Source organism: Salvelinus namaycush, chromosome 25 (assembly GCF_016432855.1).
Source record: "Salvelinus namaycush isolate Seneca chromosome 25, SaNama_1.0, whole genome shotgun sequence".
Lineage (NCBI taxonomy): Eukaryota > Metazoa > Chordata > Actinopteri > Salmoniformes > Salmonidae > Salvelinus > Salvelinus namaycush.
Window position 1 is genome coordinate 11,038,801 of NC_052331.1, and position 19,432 is coordinate 11,058,232.

The window sequence follows — 19,432 nt, forward strand, 5'->3', positions numbered from 1 at the left end:
CAACCTGGCGCGTTGCAGGGTGCGTTTCAAACTGAACAGGAGTGGGGAAAAAAGTTAAATAAATAAAAAATGTGATGCAGCTTAGAAACAAACTAGAGTAACATCGAAATTGTCCGTTTACACTAACTAGTACAAATCAAAATACTAGCTACATATTTGTGATATTGAACGTTACTCACTAGCTCCCAGGCGCTCTATTAATCAAACCGTGTGTACATCGAACTTTCGCCAGACACTGTGAATCGAGAAAACGACCTTACACATCTCTGCTATGGCTAACTTTTAAGTGGACTGTACCGCGTGAAGATCAAGGGTAAAACGGATAATATATATTTCTAAACGTTATAAAATTACATTTGCAAAGGCTTTTGTTAGAACACATCTATTTTGGGTAGCTAACGCGTTAGCTAATGCTGAAGAGGTCAAAGCTAACCAACAGCTAACTAACCAAATTGATTTTGTAAAATATGGCATTACGAAATGTGTATTAACGTATACCAATCACATGTGAAACTGGCTTTACATTCCTTATGTTCTAAAATGTGCATGCGCCTCTTTTCCTTTTAGATTGAAAATGTTCTCATTTGCATTGAAAAGGCACTTCAATCCCTGTGTGGTAAGAATACACATTATATCAGTTCTGTGACGCCATAATATTGGTCTATCTTTTGTCCATTTGATCTGGAACAAATTGCCAAGAACATATGGGTTCTCTGTACCAGGATGGAGGCACAGATCATGTAAAACCCTACTGAGAAATGCATTTGCAATTGTCTTTATTCTCAGGGTCCATCATGGCGATCGCTGCAGTGGGTACTCCGTGGGTCCAGCTGCATGGTGAAGAGGGAATGTTTTTACACCAGTTCCAACCCCTTGTTGGCTCCACAAGTGTCCATGGCAACATCACTACTGTTCCCGAAATTAGCCTCCTACAGGCTTCTGAGCCTCAGGCCCCTGAGCTTCTCTGCCTCTTTGCTCTGCCAGGGTCACCCCGTGCCCACGGCCCCTGGGAGAAGACAGGAGAACCAACAACGCCTCAGCATGAAAGCCCTGGCCTATGCGCCCAAGCCTGCTTTGTACCTCGGCTTCTCCGGCCTCCTTCCATTCCTGGGTGCCCCCCTCCTGATGGCTGTGACCCAGTCCTACCTCCCTGAGGTGGCCTACGCCCAGGTGGTCTACGGGGCTTCAATCGTGTCCTTCCTGGGTGGGGCCCGCTGGGGCTTTGCCCTGCCTGAGGGGAGCCCTGCCCAGCCCAACTGGATGAACCTTGGCAACAGTGTGGTGCCCTCCCTGCTGGCCTGGCTGGCTCTGCTCTGCAGAGACAACATCACAGAGGGAGCCCTAGTGGTCATCATGGGGCTGGGCCTGGCCCTGCACTATGACCTCACACTGCTGCCTGGTTACCCCGGCTGGTTCAAAGCCATGAGAACCATACTCACTCTGGTGGCTACCTTTTCCCTGGTGGCCACACTGACATTGCAGAAGATGTGCCCGGAGAAGAAGATCAAGGCACAAGAGAATTGACTAGGTAATTACTAAGGGATATTAAAGTTAGCACTTGAAAGCTAAATTCTCTCAAAGTGAACAGTGGAACTGACCATTGTGGGATTAGTTCAGTAGGAGCAAACAGGGAGAAAACAAAATAAAAAAAATGGAAATGGTGCAACGCAACAAACATTTCCAATAAAATACATTTTCACTGGATTTCCTTTTAATCAATTTGCTACTTAGACACTTCCGTACCTCAACAGGTGAGTGGTGAAATACAATTTCACATTGTAATCTAGTGCCGCTGCTGAATGAAGGTGATACAAGCTCATTCCAACCAAAGGGGACATTTCTCAGTAGAATGATACTGTAAGCTTAGCATTTCCAACCATAACAGTTTGACATGAGGACCATAAGTAACATTTTGCTCGTAGTAGCTTCTTGCTTCTGTCATCAAGTGCAGGACAGGGTTTAATACAACTCCGTGTAAACACATGAAGCCCATCGCACTAGCAGTCAGTCTACCTTCAGTCAACATGGATAATGGACAACTCCCATGTAAGTTAATAGTTTTGGTGTTAATTTTAAATGTGACACTGAAGTTGGGCAAAAAATATTATTCAAATATACAATCAAAGTGCACAGGTTGAAACAATTGATAGGATATCGGTGACAAACATCCTTTACACTTATGTATAACGTAATGGTCCTGAAAGCACCAATGTTTAAGTCCACACAAATTAGCAGAGAAAATACAGTAAACAATGAAACCTATTTACCCTATTTACCCTCCAGAAACACTGGCACACCTCTGAAACAGAGCAGGAAGTATATGACTGAGTGATGGAGACAGACAGGTCTGCCATGTAACTGACGGAGTAGGTACTGCAGTCTTGCTAGCTCATTAGAATCAACAGTCTCCCGGTTGGCAGTCTCCCAGTCATCTGTTTGTCTGTGTACAATAAACTTCTAGTTCAGTTACATAAAAGCAATAAAATATCCAAAATAACAGAACAATCCAAACATTCTGAAATCCATCAATTCCCCTGCAAGACCACAGAAAGTGATTTGCCTTGTATTTTGCAAAGACCAAACTGTTCTAGCTAGAAAAAGGCTCCGTGTTCATGCTCTGTGAGGTGATGAAAAAAGTATTCTAAGAGTCGCACCCTCTATTGGCTATTTGAGTACAATATGGGAAATAACAGAATTCGATTCTCCTGCAGCATTCTGACACTGCTGTTCAAAAGTTAAAACACATTGCTGGTGAAGGCTATGTTGACAATGAACTCGAGGACTCGTCTTTGATGTGGCTAAGATGTGTTGTCTAGTGTGTCCACCCAGGTACCAAACCAGGTCTCAGGCAAGGTTGCTCATCATGTAACCAACAGTCTTCTCGTCTGAGATTCAGGTTTGTTCCAGAGAAACCTAAAACCGCAAAGTCGAGCCTACTCATAAGGTGACCGAACCACCTACGCTTGTTCCACTAGGGCTCCTCTCAGAGCACGGCCACGCCCCCATCACAGCGGCTGGTGATCATGTTGCCGATCTCCGTCCAGGTGGGGGTCGTAGATCTCCAGAGTCCACTGTCACAGGGGCCGAGAAGTCTGCTGGAGCCCCCCCTCTCCCCCACAGCGTACAGCAGCCCGTTAACAGCTGACGCAGACACCCCGGCTCTAGCTACCGCCATTGGGGCCACCTCCACCCACTTCTCCTGTAGAGGGAAACAGACATGTTCGAGGGACACCGTCTGAGGTCACTATCTACATAAAGCTATGATGAGGTATTGTGACAACGTGCTGCTTTTCAAACAAAGCAGTATTTATATACGTCCGAATTGAGACGGACATGTGAAGACTGCCCGAGTGCCAACCCCTCTGAGTTTTGACCTGACTAGCAGTATATAAATCTACCCTAACTCCCTCACCTCCTTGGGGGAGCCCAGTGCCTCGTTCCAGCCCCCCACGGCATAGATGCAGTTGTTGAGGTACGCCCACGTAGGCCTGCCGGGTCACCATGACGGGCAGGGCGCTCCAGCGCCGGGAGATGGGGTTGTACACCTCCATCCCCTCATCACTGATTCCCCCAGATCACATAGATGAAGCCTAGACAGAGGGGAGAGGGGAATGAGCAGAGGCCATTCAGAGAAATTATGTAATTGAGGTAATAAACATTGAGACAGCGGAAGCAATTATATTGATATGGTATGTTTCGTTAGAAATGTCTTGTTGTGCATTGTCAGCCTGTAACTTTCATGCCCAGATATAATTGCCCATTTTGGGATAAAGAAAGTGAATTGAATTAGCAGCCAAAGTAGTATCGAGGCACTGCCATGCTTCCAATGATCTCCCACTTATTCTCTGTCGGGTCGTACCGCTCCATCGTCTTCCCAATCTCTGATCCAACCCAACCACCTGCAGAAACACAGTAGTGAGGAGACATCATGGTGACCTATTCATATAGTATCTTATCCCATAGACTCTTAAAAAAATCCCAAAAGAAAGACTTGGACACTATTATAATTTCAATAATTAGCAGGGCAACCCAAAAAAATTTGGGGTATTTTAACGGTGTAAGAAATAAAAGAGGATTTCTTGATAAATAAGTAAAAATAAGACAGATCCTGCTTGACAAATCAGGAGTATCATTCCATCTCATCACCTATGTACTCGAAGAGTCTCTGTGGGGAGAGCAGGGGGAACCTGACTGGGTCCAGCACCTCCACCACGTTTCTTCCTCTTGGCCACGTCCTGAAGGACCCAGTCCATGGCTGCCGTGAATACCTGGTACTCATCTTCGATCCGCAACTCCTCGCTCCGCAGCAGCTTCACCAGCTGGTCCTTGGACAGGCCCCAGAACACATCCAATACACCTAAAGGTCAGATGTTCCGATTGTGATTTTTGTTCGTTGGTGTAAGTGTTATAACAGGTTGGGAACATGCTATTCACCTTTTGTTACACACACTCAGCAGATTGGAATGAGATGGAAGGGGAAAGAGAATCTGAAGACAGACCGATGGAGGAAGAAGAATACTGTGTCGCACCTCTAGAACGTGTACATGGACGTAGTTCTCAGTGAACTCCAGCATGTCCATGCAGGCGATCTGCTCCAGGAACTGGTATAACCCCACACAGTTGGACAGGTCCATGTGGCTTTTGAGAAACTCTCCACAGATAGACACCACCTCACTCAGCTTCAGCATGTCTGCTGCCACCATCAGCTCCTGCATGTTCTCCACCGTCACACGAATCATGCCTGGACTGATTCAGTTCAAAGAAACAAAGAAATCTGTATTATATACTGTTTTGTGTATGAACACTACTGTACACTACACACTCAGTAAATTGTACATTTCATGATAGGACGAACCTGTGTATATGAACTCCAGCAGGACCTCAAACACCTGTGCCTCCAACCCCAGGATCTGGACCTCCTCCTTGTCTGCCTCGCTCATCCACCCAAAGAACAGAGCAGAGAAGTAGGGGCTGCTGGCAGCCAGGACCAGCTTATGGACACTGAACACCCGGCCTCCCAGCCGTAGCCTGACGTCACAGAAGTCTGCCCGGAGACGCATCTTATTCATCTGGGCCAGGATGAGCTGGGCATAGCGGTCCGACACAAACAGAGCCTGCTCAGGGGACTGGGTCGTCACGCCAGCTGCAGATATGTCACCGCCACCGCAGACATTGCTCCCAGGGATGAAGGTGGGGAGCAGGGTGGAAACATTACATGGTGGCTCTGTCACCAGGACAGACAGGGGTGGTGTCACAGAGATTGTACACACATACTACTGGACTCTCCAAGCAGACACATCTGACTCTAGGGAGAAGAGCACAAGAAACATGAAAGATGACACAATCTCAAACATAACATATACATATTGTAACATGCTGGTATATGATAAATACCATCATAATGATTCAAGTGCCAAATATTTTCTCCTACTGTTCTGCCTGTTGCTTTTGTCTTCAAATGTGTTTTTGGATTCTTATCTCCTTTAAAGTTAAAAGTCATGCATATAACTGCATGTATCAGTTACCAAAAAGTCCCTTGTCTTTATATCATCACCACCATCCGATCTGGTTCAAACTTTAAACCGGCTCATGACAACATATTTCCTATAAAGCAAACAGAACTTAGCAGGCGCGCTACATTTCTGCGGGTATGTGAGAGATGGGGTCAGATCATTTTATTATTTGAATGGAAAATCATGACAATCGAAAATGCTGAAATGGAACCTTTTCTTCACAAAGAAAATATAATACACCAATCTGCACAGTTTCTTGCTAGTCGTCCTCAATTTCTCTAGTTAGCTAGCTAGTTACTTGCTGCTGGCAACTTCCGCATACTTTTCTGGATCGACGGTCTTGAGTTTAATGACTAGGCCTAACTAAGCAAATACCAAACGTCTAATCATATCAACACCACTAGATGGCAGCATTGCCTTTAGTGTGCAAGTGAAACATCACAATCGGCAGCAATAAGGGCCTGGGCCAAAGATGCTGGAACCAAAAGCCTGCATTGCTGCCTGCTTGCCTACCAACATGCAGGTCACAACCATAGTTAAAACCACATGATTATCCTCATGATAATCCTGCAGGTAGTAGCACTTGGTCATAAGAGAAGCAAGAAATGCCTATTTTGCAATATCCCTCCCTATCTGCATTCTGTTTGTTATTGCCCAAGACTGAAAGTGCTGTTAGTTAAATGGCAGGGCGAAGAGTGAGTGTTTTTAATTGAGCTGGGCAGGTCATGGCCTCTTCATGCACATAGGGCCAAATTCAGAATTCAAACAAATCAAAGTCTATTTGTCACTTACACAGATTAGCAGATGTTAAAGCAAGTGCAGTGAAATGCATGTGTTTTTATCTCAAGCAGTGCAGTAAATGTCTAACTGTACAATATTAATACACAAATATACCCTCCCAAGGAAGAAGAAACAAGAAATTAAGAAACATCAGAACGAGCAATAACAAAACAAGAAATGTCAGAGTCCGGAATATAAATATGTGGTGTGTGTATAGACAATTTGGACAATATATAAGTAGAAAAAAGGTATGTACAGCAGTAGTTATATAGGATGAGCTATGTCGAGAATACAGTATGTACAGTGCATTTAGAAAGGATTCAGAACCCTTGACTTTTCCACATGTTACGTTACAGCCTTATTCTAAAAATGATTAAAATATTTTAATGATCAATCTACACACAATACCCTATAATGACAAAGTGAAAACAGGTTTTTATACATTTTTGCATATGTATATATATAAAAAAAATTACATAAGTATTCAGACCCTTTGGCATGAAACTCAAAATTGAGCTCAGGTGCATCCTGTTTCCATTGATCATCCTTGAGATGTTTCTACAACTTGATTGGAGTCCACCTGTGGTAAATTCAATTGATTGGACAGGATTTGGAAAGGCACACACCTGTCTATATAAGGTCCCACAGTTGATAATGCATGTCAGAGCACAAACCAAGCCATGAGGTCAAAGGAATTATCCCTAGAGCTCCGAGACAGGATTGTGTCGAGGCACAGATCTGGGGAGGGGTACCAAAACATTTATGCAGCATTGAAGGTCCCCAAGAACACAGTGGCCTCTATCATTCTTAAATGGAAGAAGTTTGGAACCACCAAGACTCTTCCTAGAGCTGGCCGCCTGATGGTCACTATGACAGAGCTCCAGAGTTCCTCTGTGGAGATGGGAGAACTTTCCAGAAGGACAACCATCTCTGCAGCACTCCACCGATCAGGCCTTTATGGTAGAGTGGCCAGACAGAAGCCACTCCTCAGTAAAAGGCACATGACAGCCCGCTTGGAGTTTGCCAAAAGGCACCTAAATGACTCTCAGACCGTGAGAAACAAGATTCTCTAGTCTGATGAAACCAAGAATAAACTCTTTGGCCTGGATACCAAGCGTCACGTCTGGAGGAAACCTGGCACCAGTCGACCCCTAGTGGTGTAACTGCCTACATCAACACCTTCTACTCATGAGACCAAGCCCATGCATATACAGTTATACAAACTTGCAGGAGAAAACATTAGTCCAGTGTTTTCTAAGGGCTCAGCAGTAATTGGTAAGAAGAAGGGCGGGGGCCTTATGATTAACGAGGCGTGGTGTGATCATAACAACATACAGGAACTCAAGTCCTTTTTTTGTTCACCTGACTTAGAATTCCTCACAATCAAATGCCGACCGCATTATCTACCAAGAGAATTCTCTTCTATCATAATCACAGTCGTGTATATTCCCCCCCAAGCAGACACATCGACAGCCCTGAACGAACTTCATTTGACTCTATGTAAACTGGAAACCACATATCCTGAGGCTGCATTTATTGTAGCTGGGGATTTTAACAAGGCTAATCTGAAAACAAGGCTACCTAAATTTTATCAGCATATCGATTGCGCAACCCGGGCAGGCAAAACCCTGGATCATTGTAATTCTAACTTCCGCGACGCATATAAGGCCCTCCCCCACCCTCCTTTTGGAAAAGCTGACCACGACTCCATTTTGTTGCTCCTAGCCTATAGACAGAAACTAAAACAGGAAGTACCCGTCTGTTCAACGCTGGTCCGACCAATCGGATTCCACGCTTCAAGAATGCTTCGATCACGTGGACTGGGATATGTTCCGCATAGGGTCAAACTACAACTGATGAATACGCTGATTCGGAGAGCGACTTTATTAGCAAGTGCATCGGTGATGTTGTACCCACAGTGTCTATTAAAACATTCCCCAACCAGAAACCGTGGATTGATGGCAGCATTTGCGCAAAACTGAAAGCGTTAACCACGGCTTTTAATCAGGGCAAGGTGACCGGAAACATGACAGAATACAAACAGTGTAGCTATTCCCTCCGCAAGGCAAGCTAAGCTTCAGTATAGAGACAAAGTAGAGTCACAATTCAACGGCTCAGACATGAGAGGTATGTGGCAGGGTCTACAGTCAATCACGGACTACAAAAGAAAAACCAGCCCCGTCGCAGACCACGATGTCTTGCTCCCATACAAAATAAACAACTTCTTTGTTCGCTTTGAGGATAATACAGTGCCACTGACACAGCCCGCTACCAAAACCTGCGGGCTCTCCTTCACTGCAGCCAACGTAAGTAAAACATTTAAACGTGTTAACCCTCGCAAGGCTGCAGGCCCAGACGGCATCCCCAGCCGCATCCTCAGAGCATGCGCAGACCAGCTGGCTGGTGTGTTTACGGACATATTCAATCAATCTTTATCCCAGTCTGCTGTTCCCACATGCTTCAAGAGGGCCACCATTGTTCCTGTTCCCAAGAAAGCTAAGGTAACTGAGCTAAACGACTACCGCCCCGTAGCACTCACTTCCGTCATCATGAAGTGCTTTGAGAGACTAGTCAAGGACCATATCACCTCCACCCTACCTGACACCCTAGACCCACTCCAATTTGCTTACCGACCCAATAGGTCCACAGACGACGCAATCGCAACCACACTGCACACTGCCCTAACCCATCTGGACAAGAGGAATACCTATGTAAGAATGCTGTTCATCGACTACAGCTCAGCATTTAACACCATAGTACCCTCCAAACATGTCATCAAGCTCGAGACCCTGGGTCTCGACCCCGCCCTGTGCAACTGGGTCCTGGACTTCCTGACGGGCCGCCCCCAGGTGGTGAGGGTAGGTAACAACATCTCCACCCCGCTGATCCTCAACACTGGGGCCCCACACGGGTGCGTTCTCAGCCCTCTCCTGTACTCCCTGTTCACCCATGACTGAGTGGCCATGCACGCCTCCAACTTAATCATCAAGTTTGCAGACAACACTACAGTGGTAGGCTTGATTACCAACAACGACGAGACGGCCTACAGGGAGGATAAACTCACACTCAACGTCAACAAAACAAAACAAAGGAGATGATCGTGGACTTCAGGAAACAGCAGAGGGAGCAGCCCCCTATCCACATCAATGGGACAGTAGTGGAGAGGGTGGAAAGTTTTAAGTTCCTCGGTGTACACTTCACGGACAAACTGAAATGGTCCACCCACACAGACAGCGTGGTGAAGAAGGCCCAGCAGTGCCTCTTCAACCTCAGGAGGCTGAAGAAATTCGGCTTGTCATCAAAAACACTCACAAACTTTTACAGATGCACAATCGAGAGCATCCTGTCGGGCTGTATCACCGCCTGGTACGGTAACTGCTCCGCCCACAACCATAAGGCTCTCCAGAGGGTAGTGAGGTCTGCACAATGCATCACCGGGGGCAAACTACCTGCCCTCCAGGACACCTACACCACCCGATGTCACAGGAAGGCCAAAAAGATCATCAAGAACAACAACCACCCAAACCACTGCCTGTTCACCCCGCTATCATCCAGAAGGCGAGGTCAGTAAGAGAGACTGAAAAACAGCTTCTATCTCAAGGCCATCAGACTGTTAAACAGCCATCACTAACATTGAGTGGCTGCTGCCAACATACTGACTCAACTCTAGCTACTTTAATAATGGAATAATTTATGTAATAAATGTATCACTAGCCACTTTAAACAATGCCACTTTATATAATGTTTACATACCCTACATTACTCATCTCATATGTATATACTGTACTCTATACCATCTACTGCACCTTGCCTATGCCGTTCGGCCATCACTCATTCATATATTTTTATGTACATATTCTTATTCATTCCTTTACACTTGTGTGTATAAGGTAGTTGTTGTGAAATTGTTAGGTTAGATTACTTGTTAGATATTACTGCATGGTCGGAACTAGAAGCACAAGCATTTCGCTACACTCACATTAACATCTGCTAACCATGTGTATGGGACAAATAAAATTTGATTTGATTTGATTTTAATTTTCCATTCATGTGTGGCTTACAGTGGTATGTCTGACTTGACTTGACTCTTATCTATTTACTCCCCTGCAGGGGTCTGTGTCTATGTATCTCTTTAAGCCTTAAGACGCTTTCCAACAGACCTCCTATTTAGACTGCAATGGCTCACACATCTGCTCAGACCATTTCTATAAGAGGCAGAGACTAGAAAAGAACTGTGGAACAGTATTAAACATTATAATGCATATATTGCTAATCTGTGGTCCAAGACCCTATACATGTAGTGGGGGAGGGTCTTATAGCCCTTCCTCTTCTATTAATACAACATGAGCATAATCAATTATTATAATACATTAATAATTTGGTGTAGCCCCTATCATGACCCCAAGGTGACCCCCATCAGCAGCATCATGCTGTGGGGATGGTTTTTCAGTGGCAGGGACTGGGAGACTTGTCAGGATCGAGGGAAAGATGAACGGCGCAAAGTACGGAGAGATCCTTGATGAAAACCTGCTGCAGAGCGCTCAGGACCTCAGACTGGGGCGAAGGTTCACCTTCCAACAGGAAAATGGCCCTAAGCACACAGCCAAGACAACGCAGGAGTGGCTTCGGGACAAGTCTCTGAATGTCCTTGAGTGGCCCAGTCAGAGCCCAGACTTGAACCTTGATCGAACATCTCTGGAGAGATTTGAAAATAGCTGTGCAGCAACGCTCCCCATTCAACCTGACAGAGCTTGAGAGGATCTGCAGAGAAGAATGGGAGAAACTGCCCAAATACAGGTGTGCCAAGCTTGTAGTGTCTTACCCAAGAAGACTTGAAGCTGTAATCGCTGCCAAAGATACTTCAACAAAGTACTGAGTAAAGGGTATGAATACTTATGTAAATGTGATATTTCAGTTTTTAATTTTAATACATTTGCAATACATTTTAAAACCCTGTTTTTGCTTTGTCATTATGGGGTATTGTGTGTAGATTGATTAGGGGGGAAAACAATTTAATACATTTTAGAATAAGGTTGTAACAATATGTGGAAAATGTCAAGGGGTCTGAATACTTTCTGAATGCACTGTACATATATAGTGAGTGATCAATTAGCTTAATTTCTCAGATCAAATAAAATGTCAACAAAATAATGTTGCAGGAATGCTAATTGTATCTTTTTCTAACTGCAACAAACATTATGTGAACATTATTTATGTGAGCAGTGTTCAGCTAACTCTATGTACATGGGGCAGCAGTCGCTAAGTTGCAGGGTAGTCTACCGGGTGGTAGCTGGCTAGTGACAGTGTCTAAGGTGCAAGGCAGGGTACCGGACGGAGGCCAGCTAGTGATGACTGATCAACGGTCTGATGGCCTTGAGATAGAAGCTGTTTTTCAGTCTGTCAATCCCAGCTTTGATCAAATCCAAATAAAATTGTATTTGTCACATGCGCCGAATACAACAGGTATACAACAGGTACGAATACTTACAGTGAAATGCTTACTCACAAGCCCTTAACCAACAATGCAGTTTTAACAGAATACCTACAAAATGTAAGAGATAGATGGTAGCAGGGGTGAACAGGCCGTGGATTGCGTGGCTGAGGTCCTTGATGATCTTCTTGGCCTTCCTGTGACATCGGGTGCTGTGGATGTCCTGGAGGGCAGGCAGTGTGCCCCTGGTGATGTGTTGGGCTGACTGCACCACTGGAGACCACTGCGGTTGCGGGTGGTGCAGTTTCTCTACCAGGCGGTGATACAGCCCGACAGAATGCTCTCTGGTGCATCTGTAGAAGTTTGTGAAGGTCTTAGGGGCCAAGCAGAATTTATTGAGCCTCCTGAGGTTGAAGAGGCGCTGTTGCTCCTTCTTCACTGCGGTGTCAGTGTGGAGGGACCATTTCAGGTCCTCAGTGATATGCACGCAGAGGAACTTCAAGCTTTTGACCCTCTCCACCGTGGCCCCATCTCTGCTGTCTCCTGTGGTCCATGATCAGCTCCTTCATTTTGTTGACGTTGAGGGAAAGTTTATTTTCCTGGCACCACTCCGCCAGGGCTCTCACCTCCTCCCTGTAGGCTGTCTCATCGTTGTTGGTAATCAGGCCAACCACTGTTATGTCGTCAGCAAACCTGATGATTGAGTTGGAGACGTGTGTAGCCACACAGTTATGGGGACAGGGAGTACAGGAGGGGGCTGAGCACTCACCCCTGTGGGGTCCCCGTGTTGAGGATCAGCGTGGTGGAGGTGTTATTGCCTACCTTCACAACCTGGGTTCGGCCGTCAAGACGTCTAGGACCCAGTTGCACAGGAGGGGTTCAGACCCAGGGCCCTGAGCTTAGTAATGAGCTTGGAGGCACTATGGTGTTGAAAGCTGAGCTGTAGTTGATGAACAACATTCTCCCATTCGTATTCCTCTTGTCCAGGTGGGATAAGGCAGTGTGCTGTGCAATGGCGATTGTGTTGTCTGTGGATCTGTTGGGGCGGATAAGTAGATCTTGAGATAAGTAGATTTAACATAGACTTAAGTTAATAAAATTGCTTGGTGCTTAAGGTATTCATATTATGAACGTTATCTGTGTGGAACAATTGGCTAATCAGATACGTCAATTAGCGCAGAATCGGGACAGTAAGCCTGTAAGCTTGTTTATGCTATTTGTAGGCTACAGTACGAAGAGTGAATTTGAACTGTAAGAGGATCTGGATAAGAGCGTCAGCTAAATCAGTGGTTCCAAAACTGTGGGTCGGGACCGACTTGTGGTTCTTGGCAGGGGTCCAGGTTGGTCGCGAGACTACATTTTCTGTAAAAAAAAAATCTATACTTTTTGGGATGGAAAAACACTTTTAGTGTCAACTTCAATGACTAAAACCAAATAAAAAGTATGTCGAAAAGATAAAAGAACTTATATATTTTTTAAATAGCATCTAATCACACTGTCGCCTTGACGATTATGAAAAGTCAGATCCTCAGTGTCACCCAGCAGTTTCTCAACCCCTTTCACTTTGATTATCAGCCCAGCAGAGGAGTTGAAGATGCCTTTATTACTATCCTCAACATAGTCTATTGACATCTAGAGGGCGCCAAATTCCATGTCAAGGTTCTGTTTGTTGACCTTTTTTCTGCCTTCAATACAATTCAGCCTTACATTCAGGCACAGAGACTCATAAGGGACTTCTCCTTAGATGGGGGGCTGGTTTTCACAGCGGGTCAAGGTGGGTCCCCACGTGTCAGACAAACGCACCACCAACACAGGCTCCCCACAGGGATGTGTTTTGGCCCCACTCCTGTACATCTTGTACAGCAACATTTGTAAGTTCCCATCCTGACAGACACCTCGCCAAGTTCACTGAAGACCTTGCCTTGATCAGCCTGCTGCATGAAAACGAGGAACACCATGGCCTCGTCCTAAATTACTTTGTAGAGTGGTGTGATGAATCACACTTGGTCTTCAATGCCAACAATACCAAAGATATGTGCATAGACTTCAGGAAGCAAACAATAGAGATTGTAGAGGAATTCAAATATCTGTGTGTCCTCTTGCACAATAAGCTTCAGTGGAGTAAATGAACAGACCTGATCTACAAAAAGGCCAGAAGAGACTGTATTTTCTCTAAAAGCTGGGATATTTTAATGTTGACTGTACTATACTGACTCTGTTTTACAAATCTTTCATTGAGAGCATTTTAACTTTTAATTTTTTTTGTTGGTTTGGCAATGCCAGAAAAATATGCTGAGAAGGATTATCACCATAGTAAGCAAGGTACTTGGAGTCAAACAGACAGGCTTGGATGAGATCTTTAAGGTCAGGGCCTTCAGCAAGACTCACAAAATAATTTTAGACCCAAGCCACCCCCTGTACCTGTACTTTGAACTACTCCCCTATGGGTGCAGGTACAGGGCACCCACCACCAGGAAAAGCAGAACTAGACAATAATTTGTGCAAGGTGTGATATCCCTCCTAAACAGCTTGGGTTAATGTTCCAATCCACCCAGTAAGGCCAGCAGCCTAGTCTTCTTTCATCGGTATATACTGTATGTACAGTAACTGTTATGAATTTTGTATTGTCAATTTGTTGTCTACTGTATTTAAACACCACTTTAAACAAAATTTCCCCACGGGAACAATAAAGTCAGTAAAGTAATCTTTGAGAATTTACAATCACCAAAGTAAAAGCTAGATAATCAGGCTCTCATTGATTTTGTTATAATATTTGAGCCTAAAGAGCAGAGCATTAGCTATGTAAAAATGCGTATAATTGCAGGAAATGAGATTAAAACGGCAACATTTTCACTCAGCTCTATGGCAACTGTGTAGAATTGCAGAATATTAGCTTTAAAACTGAGCTGCCAAGATGAGGGCCTTAAATGTTCCTGCCCATGGCCCAGATAGAGTTCAGCCCATGATCTTGCCCATCACCTACACCACTTTTTTATCCAGAAAAAAACCCTGCTTTGTTACTAATAATTTCATAATTATACTGTAAATTTCTTAACATTGGTCACAAGAGCCCATACTCAAATCTGCATTCAGTTAGGTGTAAATGTTTTGAAGAAGTGGATATTATTCATATATTTTTCTTTGGTTTGTGTGTGGTTTTTTTCACTGCTCAACCCTTATTGTGGGTCACGATTCAAAAGCCACATCAATTGGTGGGTCACGAAGCAAAAAATGTGGGAACCCCTGTATAAATGACTAAAATTTAAAATGTTAATATTAAACCTAAACCTGAGGACCGTCGTTAAATAGATATGTTTTTTGGGCCTGACGACACATAGACTTGAATGAACATTTCTGGTCCAACACGCCATTACTTCTTTCATTTTTTGGATGATTTGATTGTTTGGAACTTTGTCTGGAACCATGTTCAGTGTCTGAAACCCGTTCTTCTTTAAATTTAAGCCCCAAAGGTTAAAAGGGTCAATTAATCAAGACAATCAAGAAATTGGTTCAATTACCTCAGAAGGAAATCCATCTTGGCGTCATCTTTTCTTCTCCACATCATCTAGAGAAGCCCTTTATAAACTAAATGTATATGATTTGCACCTGATATCCATTCAGTGAGTTATTACATCTCATGTAGCCTATTTCCTTAATATTAAATCCAGTCCATTTTGTGACCTTGTGGGGATACCATCAGTACCAGTGGTGACCTGCCATTCAGGACCGTTGGGGCTTTGCCACCTGTTTTGAGCCCCACCTGTTTAGCTAAAAATAAATACTAAATAAAGGTGTTTTTTTTGGTTGCCTGTTTTGTTTGTTATTTTGGCATAAAACGTGTCACATATCAGTTTGCAAACAATGAAAAAATAAAGAAAGGATTTGAGTTAATAAAGCCACATACAAACATGGTCCTTTTTTTGCTTTCTTGAGTAAAGCAGCTCCAAAATGCAGGTGTTTCAGCCTAGCTCAGTGTTTTCTTTGGTGGTGGGGCAGCCAGCAGAGGTTGGTAATTTTCTCTAGTTGCGTCATGATTGGCTCAGTGGTCTGTCACTTATTGGGACACTACGGAGAGAGCTCGAAAATTCCAGCCCCTTGGGTGCTGCCATAGATTTACATTAAAAGTGCCTATCCAAGAAGGCCCATCCAAAAATGATGTCAAATCACGTTATATCTACCGTAGCTTTGATTGTACTGATCATGTCAACATCATACTTTCAAAATCTTAGCTAGCAAGCTAGACAAGCAATCTTCATCATGAATCAAGTCGACAATCTACTAGCAAATCCTTTTCAATCCTTGTCTGGACTTGGAGACTTTGAAGAGACCCCTGGTGGCATGTCTTGTGGGCTATGTATGGGTGTCTGAGCTGTGTGTTAGCTTTTTGAACAGACAGTTATGTGTTTTCAACACGTCAATACTTCACACAAAGACAAGTAGTGATGTAGTCAATCTTTCATCTACTTTGAGCCAGGAGAGATTGACATGCATGTTATTGATATTAGCCCTCTGTGTACATTTAAGGGCCAGCCGTGGAGATTGACATGCATGTTATTGATATTAGCCTTCCCGTGTACATCTAAGGGCCAGTCGTTGCCACATTTTGAGGTTACTGTAACAATAAATATCTTCTTATGTAATCATAGAAAGCGTGCATGTTCAGGGTCGCAGGTCAGTGAAATCTTCACAATTTCTATAATAATCTGCACAGAATCTCAAATGACATTGATCACTTGCACCATGTACTTTAATGTAATCTCAACTAAATGCAATCCAGGTCAGTTGGCTGTGCTATTTGATCAAGCACAGTGATAAACAAAATATCTGACATCCCCATTTGAACTTTGGTGTGCTTTTAAATGGTTGAAAGTGCAGAGATAACATTTAGTTGACAACCAAACCAAAAATGTGACATTGATTTTCCATTGGAATTTGGTTGTTCTTTTAGATGTTTGAAAGCATAGTGATTGGCAACACATTGGGAATTCAACAAACTTTTGGCTGTCTTTTTGAGTTAAGTGAAAATAGGTTGGAATCGCATTGATCAACGTATCTACCAAATATGACCCAATTCTCCAAGTTGAAATGACATGGTGTGCCCAGTGGCAGTCGAATCCCAATGTAAAAGGTTTGAAATGACATAGTTTTTGTCAAATAAACTATTTCTGTTTGGGCTTCTTGCGGTCAATTTGTAGTGTGAAAATTATTTAGAATTATGTTCCCGCCCCCCGGCCATCTGCTCAAGAAAAAGTCAATATGCGGCTGAATGTAGTTGGATTTTGAGGATTATGAGGGGGCCGGAGCTACTTGGGCTTCCGCAGGTTAAATCAGAGGTCAGACAAGGTGCATGTGTACAAAAAACTAAATAGGTAAGAGTAAGTGGGATCGAAATGAGGACTCCCTGCTTGGGAAACAGTGGCAATTGTTAGCCTACTAAGAGAGGGCTATCCTGGATAAATAAATACATGAATGCATAAAATGATATGTTGAGGGTGAGTGAAGAAGCCGGGTTAGGTGGTGTAGTTAGAGGAGGACAGTATGTGAAGAATGGATACCCTAGCTGCCAAACTGGCTCCCACAGATCTTATTTGCTAGATTATAATCCCCCTGGATTGTTTGTTAGCAAGCATAGGGCGGTTAGTCAGCTGCTGCTAACTCCGCTGAACCAGCTGGACATCAGGCTGAATGTTCGGCCTCATTACTTTACCTGACCAGAGGTGCCAGAGGTAGTTGTTGCCAAAAAGCCAGGCCAAAAACAACCATGTAAGGTTACATAAACATGGGAAAATACAAGACTTCATTGTATTTATAAAGGGATTCTAAGTAGTTTATAAATGGTTCAGTATTCGTTATAGATTTAGTTTATGTGATGGCCCTGAGGAAGGAATGGGATTGACAGTAAAATTGCTAATATAACACCAAATAAATAGGATCAATTATTGTCAACACTGGCGGTTCAGCAATGGAATAATGTGTGCACAGAAGTGATAAAATAAACAGTAGGCCTGGCTAAAATTAAGAATGTAAGTAAAAATCAAAGCACGCATGGATATAATAAAATTACATGTAATAAAATAAGATTTTTACTGTGTTGAAATTACACGAAAACGAATTGTATAGAGAAGATAGGCCTATTCTTATTTGTGATTGTGTTAAAATTGCCTGAATGTTATGAAGCAGTTCGGGACATTTTTCTTTAAATGTTTGGGGATCTTCAAGATTCTGCAGTATTACAAAATGACAATGTATGCATACCTAACCTAATTTCTTTCATGCTTTCCACAGCAGCCTGTGCTGGTGAAAGAAAAATAATCACCATGTCAATGTCACTGGGCTACAGAGTCTGCCTCCAACATAGCAACTAGCTGCTGGTTGGCTGCCAGTTAGTGAGCTCTCGACATTTCATTGGTGGACCAGGCTGATGTGGAATGGGAGAGGCAGACGGAGACAGAGGGAAGAGGGCCGTCATTGGCTGTGGAAACCTGAAGGAGAATAGCTCAATTGCCAACGCCTGAGAGCAGGTTTGATGGTGTATTTTAGGTGTGACTATAAAGGTAATTCATTCTCCAGCCCTCCTTGCTCAGAAGTTTTTTCAAAGGACGGATGGTGATAGTAAGACAGCAATGGATGGCATAGACAAAGTGGTGGTAGGTAGCCTAGCGGTTAAGAGCGTTGGGCCAGTAACTCCCTGAGTTGACTTGGTGAAAGATCAGGCAATGTCCACTTGAGCAAGGCACTTAAACCTAATTGCTCTGGATAAGAGTGTCTGCTAAATTACAAAAATGTAAATATATACTGAACAAAATATAAAGGCGACATGTAAAGTACTGGTCCCATGTTTTATGTGGTGAAATAAAATATCCCAGAAAATTTCCACATGCAAAAAAAGCTTATTTCTATCAAATTTTGTGCACACATTTGTTTACATCCGTATTAGTGAGCATTTCTCCTTTGCCAAGATAATCCATCCACCTGACAGGTGTGGCATATCAAGAATCTGATTAAACAGCATGATCATTACACAGGTGCACCTTATGCTTGGAACAATAAAAGGCCACTCTAAAATGTGCAGTTTTGTCACACAACACAATGCCACAGATGTCTCAAGTTTTGAGGGAGCATGTTGGCATGCTGACTGCAGGAATGTCCACCAGAGCTGTTGCCAGAGAATGTAATGTTCATTTCTCTACAATAAGCTGCCTTAGGCAGCACATCTGACCGGCCTCACAGCCACAGACCACGTGTAACCACGCCAGCCTAGGACCTTCTCATCCTGCTTCTTCACCTGCGGGATTGTCTGAGACCAGTCACCCGGACAGCTGATGAAACGGAGGAGTATTTCTCTCTTTAATAAAGCCCTTTTGTGGGGAAAAACTAATTCTGATTGGCTGGAACTGGCTCCCCGGTGGTTGGGCCCCTGCACAGTCATGTGAAATCCATAGATTATGGCCTAATTGATTTATTTCAATTGAATGATTTCTTATATGAACTGTAACTCAGTAAAATCATTGAAATTGCTGCATGTTGCGTTTATATTTTTGTTCAGTATATAAACAGTATGAATGTCAATGGAAGAATGTACATCTGCAAATATTACCATGAGAGAAAGTGATGAGGGTTGTGGTGGAGACAGTTTCAGGTCAAGTCAGTCAGAGAGTTCAAACCAGCTAACAGGACAAAGGTTAAGTTGGAGGTGTAATCAGAGCTG

General features: G+C 43.7%; 2 protein-coding genes and 1 pseudogene across 2 annotated transcripts; 1 reads left to right on the forward strand and 2 right to left on the reverse strand.

Moving 5' to 3' along the window:
- The first annotated feature begins 208 nt into the window (after window positions 1-208).
- LOC120020347 (transmembrane protein 69-like) lies at window positions 209-2,620 on the forward strand. The gene is made up of 3 exons (XM_038963938.1): window positions 209-313; window positions 568-616; window positions 787-2,620. Exons 2-3 carry the CDS (start codon window positions 575-577, stop codon window positions 1,522-1,524), a joined length of 780 nt encoding a protein of 259 aa, XP_038819866.1. The 5' UTR covers window positions 209-313; window positions 568-574; the 3' UTR covers window positions 1,525-2,620.
- LOC120020640 lies at window positions 1,729-5,833 on the reverse strand (annotated as a pseudogene).
- On the reverse strand, window positions 3,675-4,351 carry LOC120020348 (actin-binding protein IPP-like). Its single transcript, XM_038963939.1, has 2 exons — window positions 4,147-4,351; window positions 3,675-3,899 (listed from the first exon to the last, which is right to left on the reverse strand). The coding sequence occupies exons 1-2, from the start codon at window positions 4,277-4,279 to the stop codon at window positions 3,787-3,789; spliced, it is 246 nt and encodes an 81-aa protein (XP_038819867.1). The 5' UTR covers window positions 4,280-4,351; the 3' UTR covers window positions 3,675-3,786.
- Window positions 5,834-19,432: the final 13,599 nt, after the last annotated feature.